Below are 27,607 nucleotides of genomic sequence, written 5' to 3' on the forward strand. Positions count from 1 at the left end.
AATCTAGAGATAGGAACCCCAAGTCATGTTTTAAAATCTGTGTGCCACAGAAAAAAACTACTTTGAAAGGGAGAGAAAAACTACAGGAATTAGAGAATTAACTTTTATGGAAACATATAAAATATTATTTAGTTCATGGCCAACGTAGGAGAAATTAAACATTTAAAATAATATTTTGGGCTCCCAAAGTAAAAAACAAAACAATTTTAATGAAATGCATTTTCACTTTCATGTTAAGTTATATGTATTATTTTTCTCTAAAACTTTTTATTAAAATTTGGGGTTTGTAAAATTATTTAAAAAATATGTCACAGAGAACGGTAAAACATATCAAGGTTAACATAAAATAAACTATCTTCCTAATACTTTAAGAACAAGAAACCAGTGACTGTTAAGCTTGATGCTTATTGTAAAAAGAGCAAGTCCAAAAAGCAGAAGAGGAAAACTATTTTTTTAATGTTGAATTTTTATGTAACTATTTAACTTTCACTATCAAAGGTCAATAATGCTTACATTGAATCACTGGAATATTCTGTGTCCTTTCTGATAAGTTTCTGGTAAGAATTTCTACTCTTATTTGAAAGCTCACTGAGGCTTTTTCCCCCATAGCTATAAGACAAGATTATGACTAGCAGGTCCCCTGAGCTATTAATGATGCCTTCATCAACTCTAAAATGAACTGAATGCATAAATAATGCCAAATATTTGCTTCCACATAATAATTTCTCATACCTGCTATCATTTACTAATAGCATTATAGTTTACTATAATGCCATAAAATAGGTGTGGGAGGATTTTTTTTTGGCTTGGGAAATCCATCAAAAAGAAAATTTGGTAATTAGCTATCTTTTCACACATCACTAAGCAAAGAAAGAAAATGTTGCCCACCCATTTGGTAATAAGTTGTGTGGCTGGTTATGAGAATTTAGTGTAGTAAACCATGCCAAGAGCTATATAGAATTTGCTGTGTGTGAGAAATGCAGTATCTACTCTACAGCTGTATTTCCTTTCTGTAATCACAAAATGTGTAATCCAAAAGAATAACCAATGTGTTCAAAGAATTACAAGGGTGGGCCATAATTTTTGTCCAGTAGAAATAATATAGGAGGTTAATAAATATGAAATGTTCCATTTTATTGGTGATTATAGGTAGAAAAATCTTTACTTAAGTTTATCTCTAAAAATTTAGTGCTGTTGGAGGCTGCTTTCTTCTTTCTTCCTCTCTTCTTGGTTTATTACAAACCCATAATCTCTTATCTAAAACCCCTGGGACAAGACAAGCTTGGGAGTTCATTATTCATTGGATTTTAGAAAGGTTTGCATACAATCTATTACATAACATCCCCAGTAGGAGCTAAGGCAGCAACCCCTTTTGAACACATTAATATTTTTGCAGCAAATCACATGATACATGACTATCCCTACTAAGAGATTAATAGACTGTAAACTATCTCACATCCAGTTCACTGGGTCAGGCAGTGCTGACAAATAAGTTACCAAAGAACTTCGGACGCTCAGAGTGTTTGGATTTTGGAATTATAGACAGGCGGTTGTGAATCTACAGTGTTCCTATTCAAAACAGTAAATGCATTTTTCCTAAGGCCCTGGCATACATTCTGACCAGGAGAATTAATTTTAACAAAAGAATATCTCTAATGTCATTTTCAGTACCAGTACGTGCCTGACTCGGAGAACAATGAAAGATCCGTCCTTCATGCCCAGGGCCAACTGAGATCCATCAGGGCTGAAAGCAACGCTTCGAACCGCTTCCTCCATGTTACAGCGGGCGATCAAGGCATGGTCTGCTAGACTCCACAGCCTAAGCACAGTTCAAAGTCAAAGACAAAACAAAACAACTTCTCATAGTCATCAGCCAGCCCAAGGCCTGTTCACCACTGCGATAATAACAAGAAAGACTGCAGTAACCTCACACCAGTGTCCTTCCTCTTGGCATGTCTGGGAATCTGCGAAAGTGTTTAGCCTATCTTTATGTGATTTTCACCATTTGAAATACCCAGCAAGAAATATAAAAAGAGATAACATTTCCAAAGATTTTGAGATTCATAAAATAAGGAAATTTTAAACACTACTTCACACAAAATTATACTTTTCTCTTTGGAGATTAAAAATTGTTCTGGATTTATACCAATGGCTGTTAATAACACTTATAGGATAAGAAGTACTACTAGATGCTGTTATTGCTTTTTTTAAAAAAAAAAAATACGAGTTCCCTTCTAGTAACTGTGTTATGTAAGCACATACAGATTGAAATACACATTACATTTGTTGGCCTCCTGAGCAAGAAGAAGTATTTTAGATGGAGAAGAACGAATGATACCCCTGCCCAGGATGGTTCCAAAGTTGGCTGTACACAGTCATATGCTGTCACTCCTCATGAGCTCCCTGGGCACCCCACTGCTGATAGGTCCCCTCTTGGTTGGGGCTGGGGCGGGGGGGATACTTCGCCATGCCCGTGGCTGATGAGCACAGCTACTGCTGGAGAGACAGAGGTCAAGTGCAAGTGCCACTAACACAGAATTTTCCGCAGCTCCTTGGAACACCTAATCCAGGCACCTCAAACTGAGAGAACACAAACTAAATATTTGAAGACACAAATAAGGGTTTCCATGTGAGATGCAATTGCGGCATCTGACCTCTCTCTGTTACTATTCTGAAGACAGTCTTCTCTTAACGTGCAAACAACAATATCTGTGAGGGGGTCTGAGAATCTAAGTTCTGTGATAAAGAAACACGAGTAAGTCAAATGCGGTGCAATTTCTCTAAATGCATTCCACCTTCAGGAGGGATGGTGGCATGCGCCTTGCATTGCAGGGCTGCGCAGTGAATAGTTTACTGATCCCTTAGGCAGCCTGCACTGTTCAGCCTAAAGCTTATGGTATGCTTTCAATACCTTGTCCATTATTCATAATCTCATGCTGTTTTTAGCCTTGTACTATTTTAAGCAATGTAAGCTTTGCTTAACTAGCATGAAGAAACCATCACTCCTCAGCAAACTGCACTAATCTTATAAAGCCACTAAGCTAATCTTTATCAAGAAATTATGACTTATACCCTTCCTAAATTTCAATACTCAGTGTAAAAATTCCATTTAAAATTTTAGCCAAATTAATGGTTAAGGAGAGTAATACAAATTCTGGCAGTAAGGGCTCTTTGCAATTCTAAGACTCAACACAGTTGTTAAAATATAAAAGCCAAAAACTTTCTTGAAATCCTTTCTATCTGGATGGGTATGAATCGAGTTTCTTGGGTGTTTGAATAACTTGGCATTGGTTTGGCTCAGAGTAATGGAAAGAAAAGGAACAGAGGAGGAGGAAGTGAGTAAAGAGAAGTATAAGCCAAATAAACATTTATGTCACATGAAGAGATCATTGGAATTGTTTTCACTGATTTTTAGATTGATGAGGCTTTAATGCTCAGTAGAAACTCAAAAATGGTTTTATCTTCGGATTTATGCTTTTCTAATGAGTATACTCATTGCATCTTGATTCGATTCACAAACATACAGAATAAGGGCGGGGGGAGGGGGAGCAGTGACCTTTAGTCTAGTATACAGTGCTCCACTTTAGCTAGTCAAACCCAGAAGCAGTAATCCATCAACTGATTATCAATCAGTCTCTTCCTCTCACTGTCACAGACTCTCTCTCTGGCCTGCTTGTTGTTGAGCACACTTAAAGCTCAGTAGTACGGAAATACTGGAATCAGTGTAATAGTCTTCATCGCACACTTTCAAATCAGTCTTTCAACAGTCTCAAGAACATTGGAAGCATAATCATTTTGCTCATTTTACTACTGTCGTGTTCTCAAATAACAAGTGATCCATAGCGAGAACACTTGAGGCCCTAAAAACATGGGCATATTTTCTTAGGAACCCGCACTTTCCTTTGATTTGAAGACATTGTAAATTCTCACAGGGAATTTTGAGCAAAGAAAGAATTAATGACTCGCTTGCTAAAGACGACTTTGAAAATCAGAATTTCAGTTCTCTTGGTGATGTTTAGTCTGTGACTAAACTGATGATGAGTGACTCAGCTGTGAAATTGCCAAGCTGCCTCCAGCAGGACTGAAGGTACGAGGAAGAAACATGATCTTATTACAGATGAGTGCACTCAGCTTACATCTTCAGCTGGAAGAGACCTGGAGGCCAATCTAACCAGCAGTAGTGAATTTTCACTTCTAAGAACATTTTCTTGACTTAAGATGGAGCCAAAGAAAGATAGCAGCAACAAAAGGTCAAGAAGCCAACTGTTGTTAAGCAAAACGGCTTAACATTCTGTTTGGAAATGGTGAGGTTCTGCACTCTGGGTTATCCTTCTCTTCAAGTAATAAACAAATTTGGGCAAAATCAATCTGTTACCCCAGGGAGGTGAGTGAGGTTACAGCCACCACTGCCGGGGCCTCACCTGACAGAGCGGTCATCGCTGCCTGTCACAGCCAGCGGCTTCTTGGGGTGCAGGGCCAGAGCCCAGAGCTCCCCCTCACAGTGGCCCTGCAGGATCAGCATTGGCTTGTCCCGTTCTCGCACAATCACTTCAAATATCTCACTGTCCTGGGTCCCTGCTAGAAGGCGGTCTGCTTTCCAGCACACACTCCGGATAGAGAGGCCTGACGAAAATAAATGAATAAAATAAACGCATATCTCCACACCATTCACAAATAAAACACCTAAAGTTAATACCCTGTCACTGGGATAGCATCTAAGGCAACACATCTGAACAATGCCTGGGGGTGAAGAATCAACTCCACACACCACCCTGTGTTATTGACCGCTGCCTTCTGTGTGTTAGTTGTTCCCCCGACCCCTTGTGATTTATTTTGTAAAAGAGTGATTGCTCTTTCCTGTCTGACTTAGGCTAACTGTGTGTTTCTACAGCAGGGTCTATATTAAATACAACATCTTAAAGTGAATATAAGAACAGGAATTGGTCTTTATGAAAACCTAACCCTCTTTGAAACAATTTCCTTCTGATTTGCTATGGAAAAGTTAAATCACTTCAATCTTTAGGATGCTAACATTGTAATAAAATTATACGTGGGTGATACTACAGAACGGTTAATTATCATATTAGGCAAGTTTAGTATGTATTTGATCAGAACCTAGACTCATTCTGCTGGATAAATAGATGCACCATGTCCCAGAAATATGCAAATGAAACTCTAATTTCAGTCTCAGAATACCATCAAACATCTGAAGATGTTTTTCCTCACTGACTTACGATTTATGGAATCTTCTCTAAAAGCACAGTACTCCCTTTTAAATCCAACCTTCCTTCGTATTATTCCATCCTCTTTAGGCAGATCCCCACTTGCCTGCCTGAGTGTTGATCTGGGCTTCTCTCAGTCTGTTCTATTCCTCACCAGCTACATTATTTACTTACATAGTGAATTTTCTCACGTCTGAATTAGAAATACAGAAGCAATCCCACTTTCATAATTACTTTAAACTACTTAAGGATGTGATAAGCTTTGAGATCTGAGTTGTCTCCCCATCTGGCTTTGTGTCTTTTGTGTAGAAAGTACCAGAAGTCAGAACACCTGGACTTCAGTCCTGCTCTACACCCGATTGGCCAGACACACCAGGGAGAGTCCCCTTTTCTCTGGGGACCAGTTTTTCTCCCCATAAATGCAGATTGTAATTATGGAGACCATGTAATTTATCATCCAAATCAGGACCCCTCTGCAAGTAAAAGTAGGTTCTAAAAATAATTAAATTTACATAAGTTTTAAAAATATTTATTAACCAAGAAAGCAGCTTTACTATATTGAAAAACCTATTAAATAATTCTATCAAAAATATTTTCAAATCTAAAATTATAATGACACTTTATTGCAGAATGAAAGGTCTAGGACAGAGGGACGAGTAGGCAGACACACAGAAGATTTTTAGGGCCATGAAACTCCGTAGGACCTATAATGGTAGATACATGTTATTATACATGTGTCAAAACTCACAGAATATACAACACCAACAGTGAACCCTAATGTGAGCTATAGGCTTTCGGTGATGATATGTCAATGCAGGTTCATCCATTGTCACCAATGTACCATTCTGGTGGGCAATGTTAATAGGGAGGCTGTGTGTATATGAGGACAGAGGTATATGAGAAATCTCTGTACGTTCCATTCAATTTTGCTGTGAACCTAAAACTGCTCTAAAAAAAATAAAGTCTATTAAAAAAAATCCAGGACAAATGCTGGGACAATATAAGGTTTAACTGGGGGTATCTGGACACCATAACTGAAATCCTCATTTTTTTTTTTTAATATTTATTTTTGGCTGTGTTGGGTCTTCACTGTTGTGCACGGGCTTTCTCTAGTTGCGGTGAGCGGGCGCTACTCTTCATTGCAGTGCACGGGCTTCTCATTTCAGTGGCTTCTCTTGTTGTGGAGCATGGGCTCTAGGCATGTGGGCTTCAGTAGTTGTGGCACACAGGCTCAGTAGTTGTGGCTCGCGGGCTCCAGAGCGCAGGCTCAGTAGTTGTGGTGCACGGGCTTAGCTGCTCTGTGGCATGTGGGATCTTCCTGGACCAGGGCTCGAACCCGTGTCTCCTGCATTGGCAGGCGGATTCTTAACCACTGCGCCACCAGGGAAGTTCCTGAAATCCTCATCTTAACTCACTGTGGTCTTGAAAGCATCCAATGAGATAATGAATTTATTTACAAAAAGTATTTTTTTTTAAGGTACAAGGCTATTATTACATGAGAGAACTCTCTTTACTTCCTGCTCTGAATTCATTGTTATGTGTCTTGAAATGGAAGGAGACAGCACACAGGCAGATTTATTATTCCTGCTGTGAGTAGTAAGTAGGGATACCTTGGCAACGGCTAGTTCAGGGTCACTCAGAATCCTCCACTGCAAACATCACGACGGGCTTTCAAGGTTGAAAAGGACAGATGTGTGGGGAAAGCAGTCGGGATAAGATGGCAGGCTGACAGGGCAGGAAGCTCAGCTAAGGAGGAAACAATCCTTTTGCTACTGTCCCTTTCTCGTCCTTATCTTTTTCCCATGCCTTATTATTAACATGTTCTTATTTTCTCTAGGAAGGGGGTGAATTTGTTGTCTCCCCAGCAGGCTTTGCATCATCTACAATTTTATTACAGGAAAGGTATAATACTTTGTTCTTCAGAATAGGAAGTAAATAGGGATATTAATTATATTCCAAAATTGGCAAAAAAAATCAAAGAATTTACTAGTTTATTATATTCATTGTCCATTTCCTCTCACTAATGTCTGTGAAAACAAGAGTTTTCTCAGTTTTATACACTGCTGTATCCTCAGTACCTAGCACAGTTTCTGGCATGTGGTAGATGCTCAATAAGAATTGATGAATGAATAAAATAAAACATTCAAATCACAAACACTTCTCGAGTCTTGGAGATACCAAGAAATAAAAGACAACATCTCCATCCTCAACGAGACCGTTCAAAGAAGGAGGGATATATTCATTCATTTATACAAAAAATTTTTATTGAGCACCTATTACATGCCCAAGACTGGAGCTTGAACAGTAAACAAGCCAGGCTCATGCCCTCATGGATTCTGCATTCTAAGGAGGAGCCAGACATTTGTAAGCAGAGATATATATATTCATTGTATGAATATACAATAGGGAAAGGACCGTCTCTTCCATAAATGGTGTTGGGAAAACTAGACAGCCACATGCGAAAGAAACATATAAAAATAAACTAAAAATGGATTAAAGATTTGAACATAAGAGCGGAAACCATAAAACTCCTAGATGAAAACATAGGTGGTAAGCTCTTTGACATCAGTCTTGGCTATAATTTTTTGGCCTTGACACCAAAAGCAAAAACAACAAAAGCAAAAGTAAACAAGTGAGACTACATCAAACTAGAAAGCTTCTGCATAGCAAAGGAAACCATCTACAAAATGGTAACGCAACCTACCAAATGGGAGAAGATATTTGCAAATCATACAACTGATAAGGGGTTAATATCCAAAATATATAGAGAACTCATACAACTCAATAGCAAAAAACCCCAAACAATGTGATTAAAAAAATGGGCAGAGGATCTGAATAGACATTTTTCCAAAGAAGACATACAGATAGTCAACAGATACATGAAAAGATGCTCCACATCCCTAATCATCAGAGAACTGCAAATCAAAACCACAATGAGGGAATTCCTTGGAGGTCCAGCGGTTAGGACTCCGTGCTTCCACTGCAGGGGGCAGGGGTTTGATCCCTGGTCGGGGGACTAAGACCCTGCAAGCTGCATGGTGCAGCCAAAACAACAAAAACAAAAAACAAAAACCATAATGAGATATTATCTCATACTTATTACAATGGCTATCATTTTTTCAAAAAGACAAGAAATAACAAGTGTTGGCAAGAATGTGGGGCAAAGGGAACCCTTGGGCACTGTGGGAATGTAAATTGGTACAGCCACTATGGGTAACACCATGGAGGCTCCTCAAAAATTAAAAATAAAACTACTGTATGATCCAACACTTCTGCTTCCGAAGCAAACAAAAACACTAACTCTAAAAGGTATCTGCACCCCCATGTTCACTGCAACATTACGCACAATAGCCATGACATGCAAACAACCTAAGCGTCCATCAATGGATAAAGAAAATGTGATATATACATATACAATAGAATATCATTCAGCTACAAAAAAAGGAATTATTGCTATTTGGGACAACATGGGTGACTTTTGAGGGCATACTGCTAAGCGAAATAAGTCAGACAGAGAAAGACAAATATTGTATGATCTCACTTTTATGTGGAATCTAAAATATAAAAGTAAAAACAAACCTCCAAAACTCACAGATACAGAGAACAAGATTGGTGATTGCCAGAGGCAGGGGTGGGCAGTAGGCAAAATGGGTGAAGGTAGTCAAAGGCACAAACTTCCAGTTATAAAATAAATAGGTCCTGGGGGTGTAATGTACAGCATGATGAACATGTACAATGTACATTTAGTAATACTGTAATGTATATTTGAAAGTAACTAATGTATCTTGAAGGTGGATTTTAAAAGTTTTCATCACAAGAAAAAAAATTTGTAACTATGTGTGGTGATGTACATTAACTAGGCTTATTGTGGTCATCACTTTGAGACAAATATGTACATTATGTATAGACAATACATATATAATACATATATAATATTATATGTAATATATATAATACATATATAATATTATATGTAATATATATATTATATATATACACACTGTATATAATCATTATGTTGTATACCTGAAACTGTTATATGTCAATTATATCAGTAAAAATGATATATACATACATATATACAGCTATATATATATATATACACATCTTATATATCTTAGCAATGTTACATATTTTAACTGTTATCAAAATAATCAAAGCACAATCCTTTTATAATTCCACTGACTGTCCTAAAGACTCACCCTTTCCAAGCAGGACTGGCACCCAAGGCGCTACTACAAGCATGAACAGGCCAGTTCTTCCCGTTTTCCTCCAACAGTGTGTCCCATCTCCTAAGACTAAATGGCTTGAAAACAGAATTTCTCCCAAAGGACCAGCACTGTATTTGATCCAGTGTACAAACATTTTTCTCCCCACCACCCCCACTATTTTTTAACTTCTTGTTTGGGGAACAAATTCAGAAAGGTCAAGAATATTATAACAAACAACCCATCACATGGAATCAATGTGTTAACATTTTTAAAATATTTGCTTTGTCTTTAAGAGGTTTAGAACAAAAAAGAAGCTTCCACCTCAGCCTAGACTGATGAGGCAGTCCAGCTGCACAGCACCCAGCTGTGTTTTCAGACTGTGCCCAGGGAGTTCTTGGATTCCTAGAAGAGCCGCAGGGGCCTGGCAAGGAGAGCACAGGGAAATGAGGGGCGAGAGGCAGAGTCTGAGGATCCAACCCCTGCTTCTCCCTCAACAACTCACAGTTTGTGTTTTCTAGCAGATTTCATTTGAAAAAAGCGTTCCACTGAACTAACCAACAAAAGGGAGAAGCTTTACACGTGGCAAAGGCAATGAAGTTAAACTGACACGGATTATTTCTGACTAAGTAGGGGCAGGGGAAGGAGAGAGAGAGAACCAGGGGACGAGTCATTTCATTTTCATTGTTTGCAACATAAACCTAATGAGCTGTGAACATTTTCTCTGGAGACCAACTCAGGCTCTCCACAAACACTCAGTTCTTCAAGGAGATAAATTGGATTTTGTCACATCAGACAAGTCGACCCCAGGGGTCTACCTACAGAGACAGACAGGATGCTAGGCCACTCTCACTTCCCAGAGAACCATTTAAAATAGGAATGACTTCCTAAGGACACCTCAGTGGGTAGAGAGCTGTATTCAAGTTTCCTGATAACGTCCCGTTTAGGAACGTTATTCGTCACCTCGGGCTGGCCGAGGTGACCATTGCACTGGGAAGTATTAAGTTGGCTTTGTTTCTTTACCTTCTGCTCTGGGAGTCAGACAAATATAAGGTATTATTTGGACCACGGTTAGAAATCCACCAAGAGTGAAAGGAGAGCCAGGGAAAACCATCCTAATTATTTTAAACTACAGAAATTCTCCTTTCTTCTTAAAAAGTGTGTGTTTCAGAGACTTTTGACAGAATGAACTGAAGGCATTTTGCTGAATTGGTGAGGGGTGCACGTTTTGGACACGGGGGCCTTCTCTGCCACTCATTCCACTATGAGAAATGTGGGGTTCTGGCCTGTGCTTGGTCCAGACAGCCAGCAGATGGCAGTAGAGAGCAACCACCCACCTCAACATAAAAATCCTAGAGGCTAAGATCAAATTCTCACCAGCCCTTTGCCCGGATTTTATATTCAGACCAGGGAGTGGGAAACAGTATCCTTTCAATCCTCTCTGTGACAGTCCTGAAACCTGGGCATGGGAGATCTAGCCCATGAGTGTCATGAGTATCAACACAGACCTAAGGGACATTGCTTATTTTCCACTAGTTCATTGAATGGTTAAGTACATGGACTGGAATTATATCCCAGCTCTGTGACATGGCAAGTATTTAACCTTTCAAAGCTTCAGTTGCCCTACCTGTAAATTGCAGAGAATATCAGCACTCACACATCACAGCACTGTTACGAGGATTCAATGCAATCATATATTTAAACACTTGATCCAGTGTCTGGTACTTAGGAAACTAATCAATAAATATCAGTTGTTATTATTTTTAACCAGCAGGTTTTTATTAAGTTCACATCTCAATGGAGAACACCTTGCTGTGCGTGTGGTCAGATTCCGTCCCCAGGCAGGGTCAGCACCAGGAGCTATGAAGTTGCTGCTTTTGCCTTTCCTTGAGTCTCTTGGCTACATCCTTGTGTTACAACTTATTTGTTGTGTTGTTTGTTACCATTTTTTAAAATAGATCTTTATTGGAGTATAATTGCTTCACAATACTGTGTTAGTTTCTGTTGCACACCAAAGTGAATCAGCCATATGCATACATATGTCCCCATATCCCCTCCCTCTTGAGCCTCCCTCCCATCCTCCCTATCCCACCCCTCTAGGTCATTTTGATGTGCTAGCACTGCCGACTCTCAGAAGGAAAGGCTATATCTGACAAAGAGAACTCTTTGGGGAATAAAATGGTTTTTTTCCCTCAATTGTTTGGCCCAAGAAGGGAAGACTGACAGCTGGGAGGGGCTTGGTATTGATACTTATTAGTGTTCTTAAATCTGGTGCACCGAGACCTGATATATGGTAAAGGGCCAAGAGCAGTTGCTCCAACACTTACTGTCCATCAGAACCTACATAGAAAGTGTTTTTAAAACAGGGATGCCCAGGGAATTCCCTGGCAGTCCAGTGGTTAGGACTCTGTGCTTTCACTGCCGAGGGGGCGGGTTCGATCCCTGGTCAGGGAACTAAGATCTCCACACGCCTCGCAGCGTGGGCAAAAACAAAACAAAACAAAACAAAACATGGATGCCTGGACCCTACTCAGAAATTCCTCTCAATTGCTCTGGAGTGGAGCTGGGCATAGTTATTTTTAGCTCACCAGAGCTGAGAACCACTTGTTGAGAACCAACCACTATCAAGCTGTTCCCAAACTAGTGTGTGTTCTCAGACTTTAGTCAGACTGCTGAAAATTCAGATTTCCAGGCTGATTCTAATGCAGTGGTTCTTCAACCAAACGTTGGAAAACTCCACTCTAGTAGATTAGAAAGCTGAAGGCCTGATGAGCAGATAGCCAAAAATAAGTGCAACTTTGAGAAATCTTTTTGGAGTCAAACAAGCAAGTTCTGTAAATGGGCAGGAACGGTTCTCCCAGACATTCCCAGCCCTGCACCCAGAGCTTTGCACATGTGCCCAGGAAGGCTCACAGTGACTCAGGAGGAGGCCCTCGGACAGCACCAGGCCGTAGGTGGGGACAGGAAATATATAAATGAGGAAATTACAGCACAGTTTACCTTATTTGCCCCAAGCCCCAGAGCGAGCAGGTGATGGAGATAAAATGAGGATTCAGGCAGTGCAAGTCTGGAGCAAACTCTCTTCCCCACAAAGGTATTTCCCTTCTCTGCGGATGTGCACCCAGGACAGGTACCAAAGATCAAACAAGAGAGCATGATGGCCTTTTCCTAATCAACCAATCTTATTAAAGGTGCAGTACTAAGAAGCGCCCCAGGTAAAAGGTAATAAAAGGACAAGAGGGAGAGAGATTTCACTCAGAGGGAAGAGGGAGCTACTTGTAAATTTTGGAGATTAATCCTTTGTCATTTACTTCATTTGCAAATATTTTCTCCCATTCTGAGGGTTGTCTTTTGGTCTTGTTTACGGCTTCCTTTGCTGTGCAAAAGCTTTTAAGTTTCATTAGGTCCCATTTGTTTATTTTAGCTTTTATTTCCATTTCTCTAGGAGGTGGGTCAAAAAGGATCTTGTTGTGATTTATGTCATAGAGTGTTCTGCCTATGTTTTCCTCTTAGAGTTGTATAGTGTCTGGCCTTACATTTAGGTCTTTAATCCATTTTGAGTTTATTTTTGTGTATGGTGTTAGGGAGTGTTCTAATTTCATACTTTTACATGTACCTGTCCAGTTTTCCCAGCACCACTTATTGAAGAGGCTGTCTTTTCTCCACTGTATATTCTTGCCATGCAACTCAATATCAAAAAAACAAACAACCCAATCCAAAAATGGGCAGAAGACCTAAATAGATATTTCTCCAAAGAAGATATACAGATTGCCAACAAACACATGAAAGAATGTTCAACATCATTAATCATTAGAGAAATGCAAATCAAAACTACAATGAGATATCATCTCACACTGGTCAGAATGGCCACCATCAAAAAATGTACCAACAATAAATGCTGGAGAGGGTGTGGAGAAAAGGGAACCCTCCTGCACTGTTGGTGGGAATGTAAATTGATACAGCCACTATGGAGAACAGTATGGAGGTTCCTGAAAAAACTAAAAATAGAACTACCATACGACCCAGCAATCCCACTACTGGGCATATACCCAGAGAAAACCATAATTCAAAAAGAGTCATGTACCCCAATGTTCATTGCAGCTCTATTTACAATAGCTAGGATATGGAAGCAACCTAAGTGTCCATCAACAGATGAATGGATGAAGAAGATATGGCACATATATACAATGGAATATTACTCAGCCATAAAAAGAAACGAAATTGAGTTATTTGTAGTGAGGTGGATGGACCTAGAGTGTGTCATACAGAGTGAAGTAAGTCAGAAAGAGAAAAACAAATACCATATGCTAACACATATATATGGAATCTAAGACAGAAAAAAAAAAGGTCATGAAGAATCTAAGGGCAAGATGGGAATAAAGACACAGACCTACTAGAGAATGGACTTGAGGATAAGGGGAGGGGGAAGGGTAAGCTGGGAAAAGTGAGAGAGTGGCATGGACATATATACACTACCAAACGTAAAATAGATAGCTAGTGAGAAGCAACCGCATAGCACAGAGAGATCAGCTCTGTGCTCTGTGACCACCTAGAGGGGTGGGAAAGGGAGGGTGGGAGGGAGGGAGACGCAAGAGGGAAGAGATATGGGAACATATGTATATGTATAACTGATTCACTTTGTTATAAAGCAGAAACTAACACACCATTGTAAAGCAATTATACGCCAATAAAGATGTTAAAAAAAAAAAGAATCAAATCACAAAAAACAAAAAAGAGGGAAGAGGGAGTGTTGGGAGGGGGTGTGGGAAAACTGCGGGGCTCCCCCCAGCAGGGGGTGGCTGAGGCACCTAGGGAGTCTGGAGGTGAGCCAGGGGCTCTGGCGGCCTAGGGTAATGTGGAAGGCAGAGTTCGGAACCTAAGGGAAACAAGAGGGAGGGAAGGCGTGCATCTCCCCAGGGATTCGTGAGCACCAATGACTGGGGAACAGGACTGGCTTTATGATTCACAGAGCCCAGTACAAAATGGAAATGTGGGGTTCCCTTGTTCAAAAATGATTAAGAATTTCAAGATGATGACAGCAAGCACTAAACCAAGTGTAGGGCCCTCCTGCAAGTAGGCAGAGTTCATGCCCCAGGAGCCAGCCATGCCTGGGGACCCCCAGAGCTGCTGCAGGAAATACGGGATCCTGCATGCAGAGCACCTAGCACAAAGCACCACGAGCCTGCAGCATGAAGTGCCCACGGCCTGCTGCTCCTGTTTACAAGGGCTCTCTGCCTGAGAACTTCCAGCAGATACTCTTTACAAAATCCACTCCACAGGATCCCAAATCCCATAGCCTCAGGAACACTGAAGGATCCACACAGCCTAATGGGACCCCAGAGGACAGGAACACACTACCAAGCCCGCTGCCTTCACCCCAGGGAAGGAACACCCAGGCTGGTCTTTATAGGAGGCCGGCTCGGTCAGAGTGTTTACAGGGGAATTACTACCAGAACAAACCAGACAGTCAGCCTCTGTTTCTCTGACACCACATTCCACACCAAGGCTGAACAAGCAACAGCCGACGCTCCTCTGGTGGCACACCTCACCATCCGCAGCTCCTGCACGTTCCTCTGCAGGGCCTCCACTTGCTCAGAACACCAGTGACGCAGGAGGCCGTAAAGGACAAAGGTGAGCAGACAGGGAGAGAGGTGATGGATGCGATGGGAGTGGAGGTGAGCAATGAAGCACTCAAGGGACCAGGAGAACCGCAGAAGATACTTGCTTTGTTTCTGTCGTCAACAAGGCTGCTTTCAGATTTGAGAGTTGGTCCTTTGAACCTTCTATACCAGGGTTTCTCAATTGCGGCACTGTTAACATAAGGGGCTGGATAATTCTTAGTCGAGGTGTCTAACATTGCAATATGTCATTTTAGGATGTTTAGCAGTGCCCCTGGCCTCAGGAATGCCGGTAGCACCCTCCCAGCTGATAATCAAAAATGTCTCCATGCAATGCCAAATGTCTTGCAGAAGATAAAAACGCCCCTGTTTGAGAATCACTGGACAGAATGATCCTCAATGTACTCTGAGGAAGAAAAATGGTAATAAGAAGAACGGGTAGTGGGGAAGAGTCACCTGGGCTCCCACCTCTAATCCTGCCCCACTCTGGTCCACTCTCTGCTCTGGAGCAGGTGGAGCCCTGACCATGACACTCACCCCCTTAAGCCTTTCTATGACCTCCTACTGCTGGTCCGTGGGGGCCAAGCTTGAACACAGAGATATCTGTTCCTCCCTCTGAAGCCTGTCACCTGTCACTGCACTCCAGTCACACGATGCACTCTTCATCATTCGTCCGTTCCCAGGGTGCCTGCGTGTGCCAGACACTGTTCTAAGCGCTTGCTTGGGAGGCATCAGTGAACAAAGAGGCTACTGCCCTTGCAGAAATAGGCAACAGCCATAAGCATCACAAACAGGTAAGTTATACTGTTTGTTACAAGGTGAAAAGAAGATCTGTGAGGAGAGGATCAGGAGTGCCGGGATGGTGGAGGCAGAGTGGGTTGCAATTTTAAATAAGGTCATCAGGGCAGCTTCACTTGAGCAAAGGAGAGGGCTAGTAATCATGCAGATTCCTGGGGAGAGTGATGCAGACAGAGGGAGCAGCCTGGGCAGAGGGCAGAGCAGAGGGCGGGAGGCCTGAGGGGGAAGGGGCTGGTAGGCCATCCTAAGGATGTGTACTCTTTTTCTTCGGAAAATGGGAATCATGGCAGGGTTTTGAGGAAATGTGACCTGGCTCATGTAAATTTCCAACAACTCCCTCCATCTGCTATTCTGAGAATAATGGTTGAAGCAGGGACACAAGTTATAAAGCAACTGCAGTAGACCATGCGCAAGATGGTGGTTCAGACCAGTGAGGGGGCAGCAGAGATGGTGAGAAGGCTAAGAAGAGGCATCTCGTATCCTCGAGACTTCAGCCTCCTTCTCCTGCTCAACACTGAGGGAATGCTGCTTGACCTAATGCAAGATATCTCCAGATTCAGAGTCTACAGTTCATTAGACATAGCAACGATTCAATAAATATGTGTTGGGAGTTAAAATAAACAAACAAAAAACGCCAATAAAATGCGTGAAGCACACTTTTTAGAAGAGCCTATCTAGTTCCTAGGTACATATCTGACACTTAGTAGATGCTTAATAAATGCCTATTGAATGGATAAGTAAATGAATAATGCATCTTATACTGTGTGACTAATTACTGTACTCCTTTAGACATAATCATTTACAGCCATTAGCTCAAAGTATTTTATTACCATAGCTGTAATTCATTTTGATTGCCTTGCTTTAAGAATTATTTTTGGCCTTTCTTGCTGCCACTGTAAGTCATTTAAGCTTCATTATTTTACCTACATCATAAATTTGTTTTAAAAATGATCAGACTCAAAATGCACTTCTGTTGAGTTTGGTGTGAGACTTGAGTTACAGCTCTACTCCTACAATGGCCCTGAGCTTCATTCTATTCATCCATAAGGTAATAGAGTTCCACGTGATGACATCATGTGGAACTCTATGTCTCTCCCAGCTTGAAAATTCCAGAACTTGATATTCACTGAAAAATGTATTGGAGGTCCACCAAACCATATATCTGAAATTTTTGGTGGTAGGCGCGTTTTGGAATTTTGAAAATTTTGGATTTTGAACTCATGTAATAGATCCAGTGGAGTCTGGGGCAGCACCTTGAAATCAAATATTTCTGCACTGAAGGGTATGAATATTCACACATATGAAGACAATAAACAGCTTCATAATAAGTGTAAGTCATGTTTTGCTGCCAAATTAGTTATAAAAAATATTTTGGAAAAAAAAGTTGCACCCTTACCTAACACCATATGCAAAAATTACCTCAAAAATGGATCAAAGACCTAAATATAAGAGCCCAAACCATAAAACACTTATAAGAAATCTTGAGAGATCTTCATGAAACTGTATTGTATTTGGCAATAATTTCTTGCTATGACACCAAAAGCACAGGTAACAACAGAGAAAAATAGATATACTGGATTACATCAAAATTAAAAACATTTATGCATCATAGGACATAATCAACAGAGTGAGAAGGCAACCTATTCAATGGGAGAAAATATTTACAAATCATGTATCTGATAATGGGGTTAATATCTAAGATATATAAAGAACACTTACAGCTTGGCAACAAAATAACAAATAACGTGATTTAAAAATGGACAAAGGGAGTCAAAAACAAAATGGCGGAGTAGAAGGATGTGCTCTCACTCTCTCTTGTGAGAACACCAGAATCACAACTAGCTGCTGGACAATCATCGACAGGAAGACACTGGAACTCACCAAAAAAGATACCCCACATCCAAAGACAAAGGAGAAGCCAAAATGAGACGGTAGAAGGGGCGCAATCACAGTAAAATCAAATCCCATAACTGGTGGGTGGGTGACTCACAGACTGGCGAACAGTTATACCACAGAAGTCCACCCACTGGAGTGGAGGTTCTGAGCCCCACGTCAGGCTTCCCAACCTGGGGTCCGGGAACAGGAGGAGGAATTCCTAGAGAATCAGACTCTGAAGCCTAGTGGGAATTGATTGCAGGACTTCGACAGGACTGGGGGAAACAGAGATTCCACTCTTGGAGGGCACACAAAAAGTAGTGTGCGCATTGGGACCCAGGGGAAGGAGAAGTGACCCACAGGAGACTGAAGCAGACCTACCTGCTAGTGTTGGAGGGTCTCCTGCAGAGTCGGGGGCGGCTGTGGCTCACCGTGGGGACAAGGACACTGGCAGCAGAAGTTCTGGGAAGTACTCCTTGGCTTGAGCCCTTCCAGAGTCTGTCATTAGCCCCACCAAAGAGCCCAAGTAGGCTCCAGTGTTGGGGTGCCTCAGGCCAAACAACGAACAGGGAGGGAACCCAGCCCCACCCATCAACAGTCAAGTGGATTAAAGTTTTACTGAGCTCTGCCCACCAGAGCAACAGTCAGCTCTACCCACCACTAGTCCCTCCCATCAGGCCTCTTAGATAGCCTCATCCACCAGAGGGCAGATAGCAGAAGTAAGAAGAACTACAATCCTGCAGGCTGTGGAACAAAAACCACATTCACAGAAAGATAGACAAGACGAAAAGGCAGAGGGCTATACACCAGATAAAGGAACAAGATAAAACCCCAGAAAAACAACTAAATGAAGTGGAGCTAGGCAACCTTCCAGAAAAAGAATTCAGAATAATGATAGTGAAGATGATCCAGGACCTCGGAAAAAGAATGGAGGCAAAGATCGAGAAGATGCAAGAAATGTTTAACAAAGAGCTAGAAGAATTAAAGAACAAACAAACAGAGATGAACAATACAAGAACTGAAATGAAAACTACACTAGAAGGAATCAGTAGCAGAATAACTGAGGCAGAAGAACGGATAAGGGACCTGGAAGACAGAATGGTGGAATTCACTGCTGTGGAACAGAATAAAGAAAAAAGAATGAAAAGAAATGAAGACAGCCTAAGAGACCTCTGGGAAAACATTAAACGCAACAACATTCGCATTATAGGGGTTCCAGAGGGAGAAGAGAGAGAGAAAGCACCAGAGAAAATATTTGAAGAGATTATAGTCGAAAACTTTCCTAACATGGGAAAGGAAATAGCCACCCAAGTCCAGGAAGCGCAGTGAGTCCCATACAGGATAAACCCAAGGAGAAACACACCGAGACACATAGGAATCAAATTGGCAAAAATTAAAGACACAGAAAAATTATTGAAAGCAGCAAGGGAAAAACGACAAATAACATACAAGGGAACTCCCTTAAGGTTAACAGCTGATTTCTCCGCAGACACTCTACAAGCCAAAAGGGAGTGGCATGATATACTTAAAGTGATGAAAGGGAAGAACCTACAACCAAGATTACGCTACCCAGCAAGGATCTCATTCAGATTCGATGGAGAAATCAAAAGCTTTACAGACAAGCAAAAGCAAAGAGAATTCAGCATGACCAAACCAGCTCCACAACAAATGCTAAAGGAACTTCTCTAAGTGGGAAACACAAGAGAAGAAAAGGACCTACAAAAACAAACCCAAAACAATTAAGAAAATGGTCATAGGAACATACATATCGATAATTACCTTAAATATGAATGGATTAAATGCTCCAACCAAAAGACACAGGCTTGCTGAATGGATATAGAAACAAGACCCATCTATATGCTGTCTACAGAAGACCCACTTCAGAGTTAGGGACACATACAGACTGAGAGTGAGGGGATGGAAAAAGATATTCCATGCAAATGGAAATCAAAAGAAAGCTGGAGTAGCAATACTCATATCAGATAAAATAGACTTTAAAATAAAGACTGTTACAAGAGACAAGGAAGGACACCACATAATGATCAAGGGATCAATCCAAGAAGAAGATATAACAATTATAAATATATATGCACCCAACATAGGAGCACCTCAATACATAAGGCAACTGCTAACAGCTATAAAAGAGGAAATTGACAGTAACACAATAATAGTGGGGGACTTTAACACCTCACTTACACCAATGGACAGATCATCCAAAATGAAAATAAATAAGGAAACAGAAGCTTTAAATGACACAACAGACCAGATAGATTTAATTGATATTTATAGAACATTCCATCCAAAAACAGCAGATTACACTCTCTTCTCAAGTGCGCATGGAACATTCCCCAGGATAGATCACATCTTGGGTCACAAATCAAGCCTCAGTAAATTTAAGAAAATTGAAATCATATCAAGCATCTTTTCTGACCACAATGCTATGAGATTAGAAATGAATTACAGGGAAAAAAACGTAAAAGACACCAACACATGGAGGCTAAACAATACATTACTAAATAACCAAGAGATCACTGAAGAAATCAAAGAGGAAATCAAAAAATACCTAGAGACAAATGACAATGAAAACACGACGATCCAAAACCTATGGGATGCAGCAAAAGCAGTTCTAAGAGGGAAGTTTATAGCTATACAAGCCCACCTCTAGAAACAAGAAAAATCTCAAGTAAACAATCTAACCTTGCACCTAAAGGAACTAGAGAAAGAAGAACAAACAAAACCCAAAGTTAGCAGAAGGAAAGAAATCATAAAGATCAGAGCAGAAATAAATGAAATAGAAACAAAGAAAACAATAGCAAAGATCAATAAAACTAAAAGCTGGTTCTTTGAGAAGATAAACAAAATTGATAAACCATTAGTCAGACTCATCAAGAAAAAGAGGGAGAGGACTCAAATCAATAAATTTAGAAATGAAAAAGGAGAAATCACAACAGACACCTCAGAAATACAAAGCATCCTAAGAGACTACTACAAGCAATTCTATGCCAATAAAATGGACAACCTGGAAGAAATGGACAAATTCTTAGAAAGGTATAACTTTCCAAGACTGAACCAGGAAGAAACAGAAAATATGAACAGACGAATCACAAGTAATGAAATTGAAACTATGATTAAAAATCTTCCAACAGGAGGTAGGGGAGAAGATGGCGGAAGAGTAAGACACGGAGATCACCTTCCTCCCCACAGATACATCAGAAATACATCTACACGTGGAGCTGCTCCTATAGAACACCCATTGAACGCTGGCAGAAGACGTCAGACCTCCCAGAAGGCAAGAAACTCCCCACGTACCGGGGTAGGGGAAAAAAAAAAAAAAAAAAGAAACAACAGAGACAAAAGAATAGGGACGGGACCTGCACCAGTGGGAGGGAGCTGTGAAGGAGGAAAGGTTTCCACACACTAGGAAGGCCCTTCGCGGGCAGAGACTGCGAGTGGCAGAGGGGGGAAGCTTCGGAACCACGGAGGAGAGCGCAGCAACAGGGGTGCGTAGGGCAAAGCAGAGAGATTTCCGCACAGAGGATCACTGCCGACCAGCACTCACCAGCCCGAGAGGCTTGTCTGCTCACCTGCCGGGGCGGGCGGGGGCTGGGAGCTGAGGCTCGGGCTTCGGTTGGATTGCAGGGAGAGGACTGGGGTTGGTGGCGTGAACACAGCCTGAAGGGGTTAGCGCACCACAGCTAGCCGGGAGGGAGTCCGGGAAAAGGTCTGGGGCTGCCGAACAGGCAAGAGACTTTGTCTTGCCTCTGTTTCCTGCTGCGCGAGGAGAGGGGATTCAGAGCGCCGCCTAAACGAGCTCCAGAGATGGGCGCAAGCCGCGGCTATCAGCGCGGACCCCAGAGACGGGCATGAGATGCTAAGGCTGCAGCTGCCGCCACCAAGAAGCCTGTGTACAAGCACAGGTCACTATCCACACCTCCCCTCCTGGAAGCCTGCAGCCCACCACTGCCAGGGTCCGGTGATCCAGGGACAACTTCCCCGGGAAAACGCACGGCGCTCCGCAGGCTGCTGCAACGTCACGCAGGCCTCTGCCGCCGCAGGCTCGCCCCGCCTCTGTACCCCTCCCTCCCCCGGCCTGAGTGAGCCAGAGCCCCCGAATCAGCTGTTCCTTTAACCCTGTCCTGAGTGAAGAAGAGACGCCCTCAGGCGACCTACACGCAGAGGCGGGTCCAAATCCACAGCTGAAACCCGGGAGCTGTACGAACAAAGAAGAGAAAGGGAAATTTCTCCCAGCAGCCTCAGAAGCAGTGGATTAAAGCTCCACAAACAACTTGATGTACCTGCATCTGGGGAATACCTGAATAGACAACGAATCATCCCAAATTGAGGAGGGGGACTGTGGGAGCAAGATATATTATTTTTCCCCCTTTTCCTCTTTTTGTGAGTGTGTATGTGTATGCTTCTGTGTGAGATTTTGTCTGTATAGCTTTGCTTTCACCATTTGTCATAGGATTCTGTCCGTCCGTTTTTTGGGGTTTTTTTTAACTTTAAAATTATTTTTCTTTTTTTCTTAATAATTATTTTTTAGTTTTTTATTTTAATAACTTTATTTTATCTTACTTTATTTAATTTATTCCTCTTTCTTTTTTTTCTTTCTATTTTTTCTCCCTTTTATTCTCAGCCATGTGGATGAAAGGCTCTTGGTGCTCCAGCCAGGCATCAGGGCTGTGGCTCTGAGGTAGGAGAGCCAACTTCAGGACACTGGTCCACAAGAGACCTCCCAGCTCCACGTAATACCAAACGGCAAAAATCTCTCAGAGATCTCCATCTCAACATCAAGACCCAGCATCACTCAATGACCAGCAAGCTACAGTGCTGAACACCCTATGCCAAACAACTAGCAAGACAGGAACACAGCCCCATCCATTAGCAGAGAGGCTACCTAAAATCATAATAAGGCCACAGACACCCCAAAATACACCACCAGACGTGGACGTGCCCACCAGAAAGACAAGATTCAGCCTCATCCACCAGAACTCAGGCACTAGTTCCCTCCACCAGGAAGCCTACACAACCCACTGAACCAACCTTAGCCACTTGGGACAGATACCAAAAACAACAGGAACTACGAACCTGCAGCCTGTGAAAAGGAGACCCCACACACAGTAAGATAAGCAAAATGAGAAGACAGAAAAACACACAGCAGATGAAGGAGCAGGGTCAAAACACACCAGACTTAACAAATGAAGAGGAAATAGGTAGTCTACCTGAAAAAGAATTCAGAATAATGATAGTAAGGATGATCCAAAATCTGGGAAATAGAATAGACAAAATGCAAGAAACATTTAACAAGGACGTAGAAGAACTAAAGAGGAACCAAGCAACGATGAAAAACACAATAAATGAAATTAAAAATACTCTAGATGGGATCAATAGCAGAATAACTGAGGCAGAAGAAAGGATAAGTGACCTGGAAGATAAAATGGTGGAAATTACTACTGCAGAGCAGAATAAAGAAAAAAGAATGAAAAGAACTGAGGACAGTCTCAGAGACCTCTGGGACAACATTAAACGCACCAACATTCGAATTATAGGGGTCCCAGAAGAAGAAGAGAAAAAGAAAGGGACTGAGAAAATATTTGAAGAGATTATAGTTGAAAACTTCCCTAATATGGGAAAGGAAATAGTTAATCAAGTCCTGGAAGCACAGAGAGTCCCATACAGGATAAACCCAAGGAGAAACACGCCAAGACACATATTAATCAAACTGTCAAAAATTAAATATAAGGAAAACATATTAAAAGCAGCAAGGGAAAAACAACAAATAACACACAAGGGAATCCCCATAAGGTTAACATCTGATCTTTCAGCAGAAACTCTGCAAGCCAGAAGGGAGTGGCAGGATATACTTAAAGTGATGAAGGAGAAAAACCTACAACCAAGATTACTCTACCCAGCAAGGATCTCATTCAGATTCGATGGAGAAATTAAAACCTTTACAGACAAGCAAAAGCTGAGAGAATTCAGCACCACCAAACCAGCTTTACAACAAATGCTAAAGGAACTTCTCTAGGCAAGAAACACAAGAGAAGGAAAACACCTACAATAACAAACCCAAAACATTTAAGAAAATGGGAATAGGAACATACATATCGATAATTACCTTGAATGTAAATGGATTAAATGCTCCCACCAAAAGACACAGGCTGGCTGAATGGATACAAAAACAAGACCCATATATATGCTGTCTACAAGAGACCCACTTCAGACCTAGAGACACATACAGACTGAAAGTGAGGGGATGGAAAAAGATATTCCATGCAAATGGAAATCAAAAGAAAGCTGGAGTAGCAATTCTCATATCAGACAAAATAGACTTTAAAATAAAGACTATTACAAGAGACAAAGAAAGACACTATATAATGATCAAGGGATCGATCCCAGAGGAAGGTATAACAATTGTAAATATTTATGCACCCAACATAGGAGCACCTCAATACATAAGGCAAATCCTAACAGCCATAAAAGGGGAAATCAACAGCAACACAATCATAGTAGGGGACTTTAACACCCCACTTTCACCAATGGACAGATCATCCAAAATGAAAATAAATAAGGAAACACAAGCTTTAAATGATACATTAAATAAGATGGACTTAATTGATATTTATAGGACATTCCACCCCAAAACAACAGAATACACATTTTTCTCAAGTGCTCATGGAACATTCTCCAGGATAGATCATATCTTGGGTCACAAATCAAGCCTTGGTAAATTTAAGAAAATTGAAATCGTATCAAGTATCTTTTCCGACCACAACGCTATAAGACTAGATATCAATTACAGGAAAAGATCTGTAAAAAATACAATCACATGGAGGCTACACAATGCACTACTTAATAACGAAGTGATCACTGAAGAAATCAAAGGGGAAATCAAAAAATACCTAGAAACAAATGACAATGGAGATACGACGACTCAAAACCTATGGGACGCAGCAAAAGCAGTGCTAAGAGGGAAGTTTATAGCAATACAAGCCTACCTCAAGAAACAGGAAACATCTCGAATAAACAACCTAACCTTGGACCTAAAGCAATTAGAGAAAGAAGAACAAAAAAACCCCAAAGCCAGCAGAAGGAAAGAAATCATAAAGATTAGGTCAGAAATAAATGAAAAAGAAATGAAGGAAACAATAGCAAAAATCAATGAAACTAAAAGCTGGTTCTTTGAGAAGATAAACAAAATTGATAAACCATTAGCCAGACTCATCAAGAGAAAAAGGGAGAAGACTCAAATCAATAGAATTAGAAATGAAAAAGGAGAAGTAACCACTGACACTGCAGAAATACAAAAGATCATGAGAGATTACTACAAGCAACTCTATGCCAATAAAATGGACAACCTGGAAGAAATGGACAGATTCTTAGAAATGCACAAACTGCCGAGACTGAACCAGGAAGAAATAGAAAATATGAACAGACCAATCACAAGCACTGAAATTGAAACTGTGATTAAAAACCTTCCAACAAACAAAAGCCCAGGACCTGATGGCTTCACAGGCGAATTCTATCAAACATTTAGAGAAGAGCTAACACCTATCCTTCTCAAACTCTTCCAAAATATAGCAGAGGGAGGAACACTCCCCAACTCATTCTACGAGGCCACCATCACCCTGATACCAAAACCAGAAAAAGATGTCACAAAGAAAGAAAACTACAGGCCAATATCACTGATGAACATAGATGCAAAAATCCTCAACAAAATACTAGCAAACAGAATCCAACAGCACATTAAAAGGATCATACACCATGATCAAGTGGGGTTTATTCCAGGAATGCAAGGATTCTTCAACATACGCAAATCAATCAGTGTGATACACCATATTAACAAATTGAAGGAGAAAAACCATATGATCATCTCAATAGATGCAGAGAAAGCTTTTGACAAAATTCAACACCCATTTATGATAAAAGCCCTGCAGAAAGTAGGCATAGAGGGAACTTTCCTCAACATAATAAAGGCCATATATGACAAACCCACAGCCAACATCGTCCTCAATGGTGAAAAACTGAAACCATTTCCACTAAGATCAGGAACAAGACAAGGTTGCCCACTCTCACCACTATTATTCAACATAGTTTTGGAAGTGTTAGCCACAGCAATCAGAGAAGACAAAGAAATAAAATGAATCCAAATCGGAAAAGAAGAAGTTAAGCTGTCACTATTTGCAGATGACATGATACTATACATAGAGAATCCTAAAGATGCTACCAGAAAACTCCTAGAGCTAATCAATGAATTTGGTAAAGTAGCAGGATACAAAATTAATGCACAGAAATCTCTTGCATTTCTATACACTAATGACGAAAAATCTGAAAGTGAAATTAAGAAAACACTCCTGTTTACCATTGCAACAAAAAGAATAAAATATCTAGGAATAAACCTACCTAAGGAGACAAAAGACCTGTATGCAGAAAATTATAGGACACTGATGAAAGAAATTAAAGATGATACAAATAGATGGAGAGATATACCATGTTCCTGGATTGGAAGAATCAACATTGTGAAAATGACTCTACTACCCAAAGCAATCTACAGATTCAGTGCAATCCCTATCAAACTACCAATGGCATTTTTCACAGAACTAAAACAAAAAATTTCACAATTTGTATGGAAACACTAAAGACCCCGAATAGCCAAAGCAATCTTGAGAACGAAAAATGGAGCTGGGGGAATCAGGCTCCCTGACTTCAGACTATATTACAAAGCTTCAGTAATCAAGACAGTTTGGTACTGGCACAAAAACAGAAATATAGATCAATGGAACAGGATAGAAAGCCCAGAGATAAACCCACACACATATGGTCACCTTATCTTTGATAAAGGAGGCAAGCATATACAGTGGAGAAAAGACAGCCTCTTCAATAAGTGGTGCTGGGAAAATTGGACAGGTACATGTAAAAGTATGAAATTAGAACACTCCCTGACACCATGCACAAAAATAAACTCAAAATGGATTAAAGACCTAAGTGTAAGGGCAGACACTATCAAACTCTTAGAGGAAAACATAGGCAGAGGAAAACATAGGCAGAACACTCTATGACATACATCACAGCAAGATTCTTTTTGACCCAGCTCCCAGAGAAATGGAAATAAGAACACAAATAAACAAATGGGACCTAATGAAACTTAAAAGCTTTTGCACAGCAAAGGAAACCATAAACAAGACCAAAAGACAACCATCAGAATGGGAGAAAATATTTGCAAATGAAGCAACTGACAAAGGATTAATCTCCAAGATTTACAAGCAGCTCATGCAGCTCAATAACAAAAAAACAAACAACCCCATCCAAAAATGGGCAGAAGACCTAAATAGACATTTCTCCAAAGAAGATATACAGATGGCCTACAGACACATGAAAGAATGCTCAACATCCTTAATCATTAGAGAAATGCAAATCAAAACTACAATGAGATATCATCTCACACCGGTCAGAATGGCCATCAGCAAAAAATCTAGAAACAATAAATGCTGGAGAGGGTGTGGAGGAAAGGGAACACTCTTGCACTGTTGGTGGGAATGTAAATTGATACAGCCACTATGGAGAACAGTATGGAGGTTCCTTAAAAAACTACAAATAGAACTACCATACGATCCAGCAATCCCACTACTGGGCATATACCCTGAGAAAACCATAGGTCAAAAAGAGTCATGTACCGAAATGTTCATTGCAGCTCTATTTACAATAGCCAGGACATGGAAGCAACCTAAATGTCCATCGACAGATGAATGGATAAAGAAGATGTGGCACATATATACAATGGAATATTACTCAGCCATAAAAAAAATGAAATGGAGGTATTTGTAATGAGGTGGATGGAGTTAGAATCTGTCATACAGAGTGAAGTAAGTCAGAAAGAGAAAAACAA

General features: G+C 40.9%; 1 protein-coding gene across 2 annotated transcripts in view; it reads right to left on the reverse strand.

Moving 5' to 3' along the window:
• Window positions 1-27,607, reverse strand: part of EML6 (EMAP like 6) — a 311,591-nt gene that overhangs the window by 117,696 nt on the left and 166,288 nt on the right. For both annotated transcript variants that reach the window (XM_059942768.1, XM_059942770.1), the window contains exons 7-8: window positions 4,422-4,623; window positions 1,682-1,819 (exon numbers count right to left, since the gene is read on the reverse strand). In XM_059942768.1, the coding sequence (XP_059798751.1) occupies window positions 1,682-1,819; window positions 4,422-4,623 (340 nt within the window). The remainder of the gene's footprint in view (window positions 1-1,681; window positions 1,820-4,421; window positions 4,624-27,607) is intronic.

The sequence above is a fragment of the Balaenoptera ricei genome, chromosome 13 (assembly GCF_028023285.1).
Source record: "Balaenoptera ricei isolate mBalRic1 chromosome 13, mBalRic1.hap2, whole genome shotgun sequence".
Lineage (NCBI taxonomy): Eukaryota > Metazoa > Chordata > Mammalia > Artiodactyla > Balaenopteridae > Balaenoptera > Balaenoptera ricei.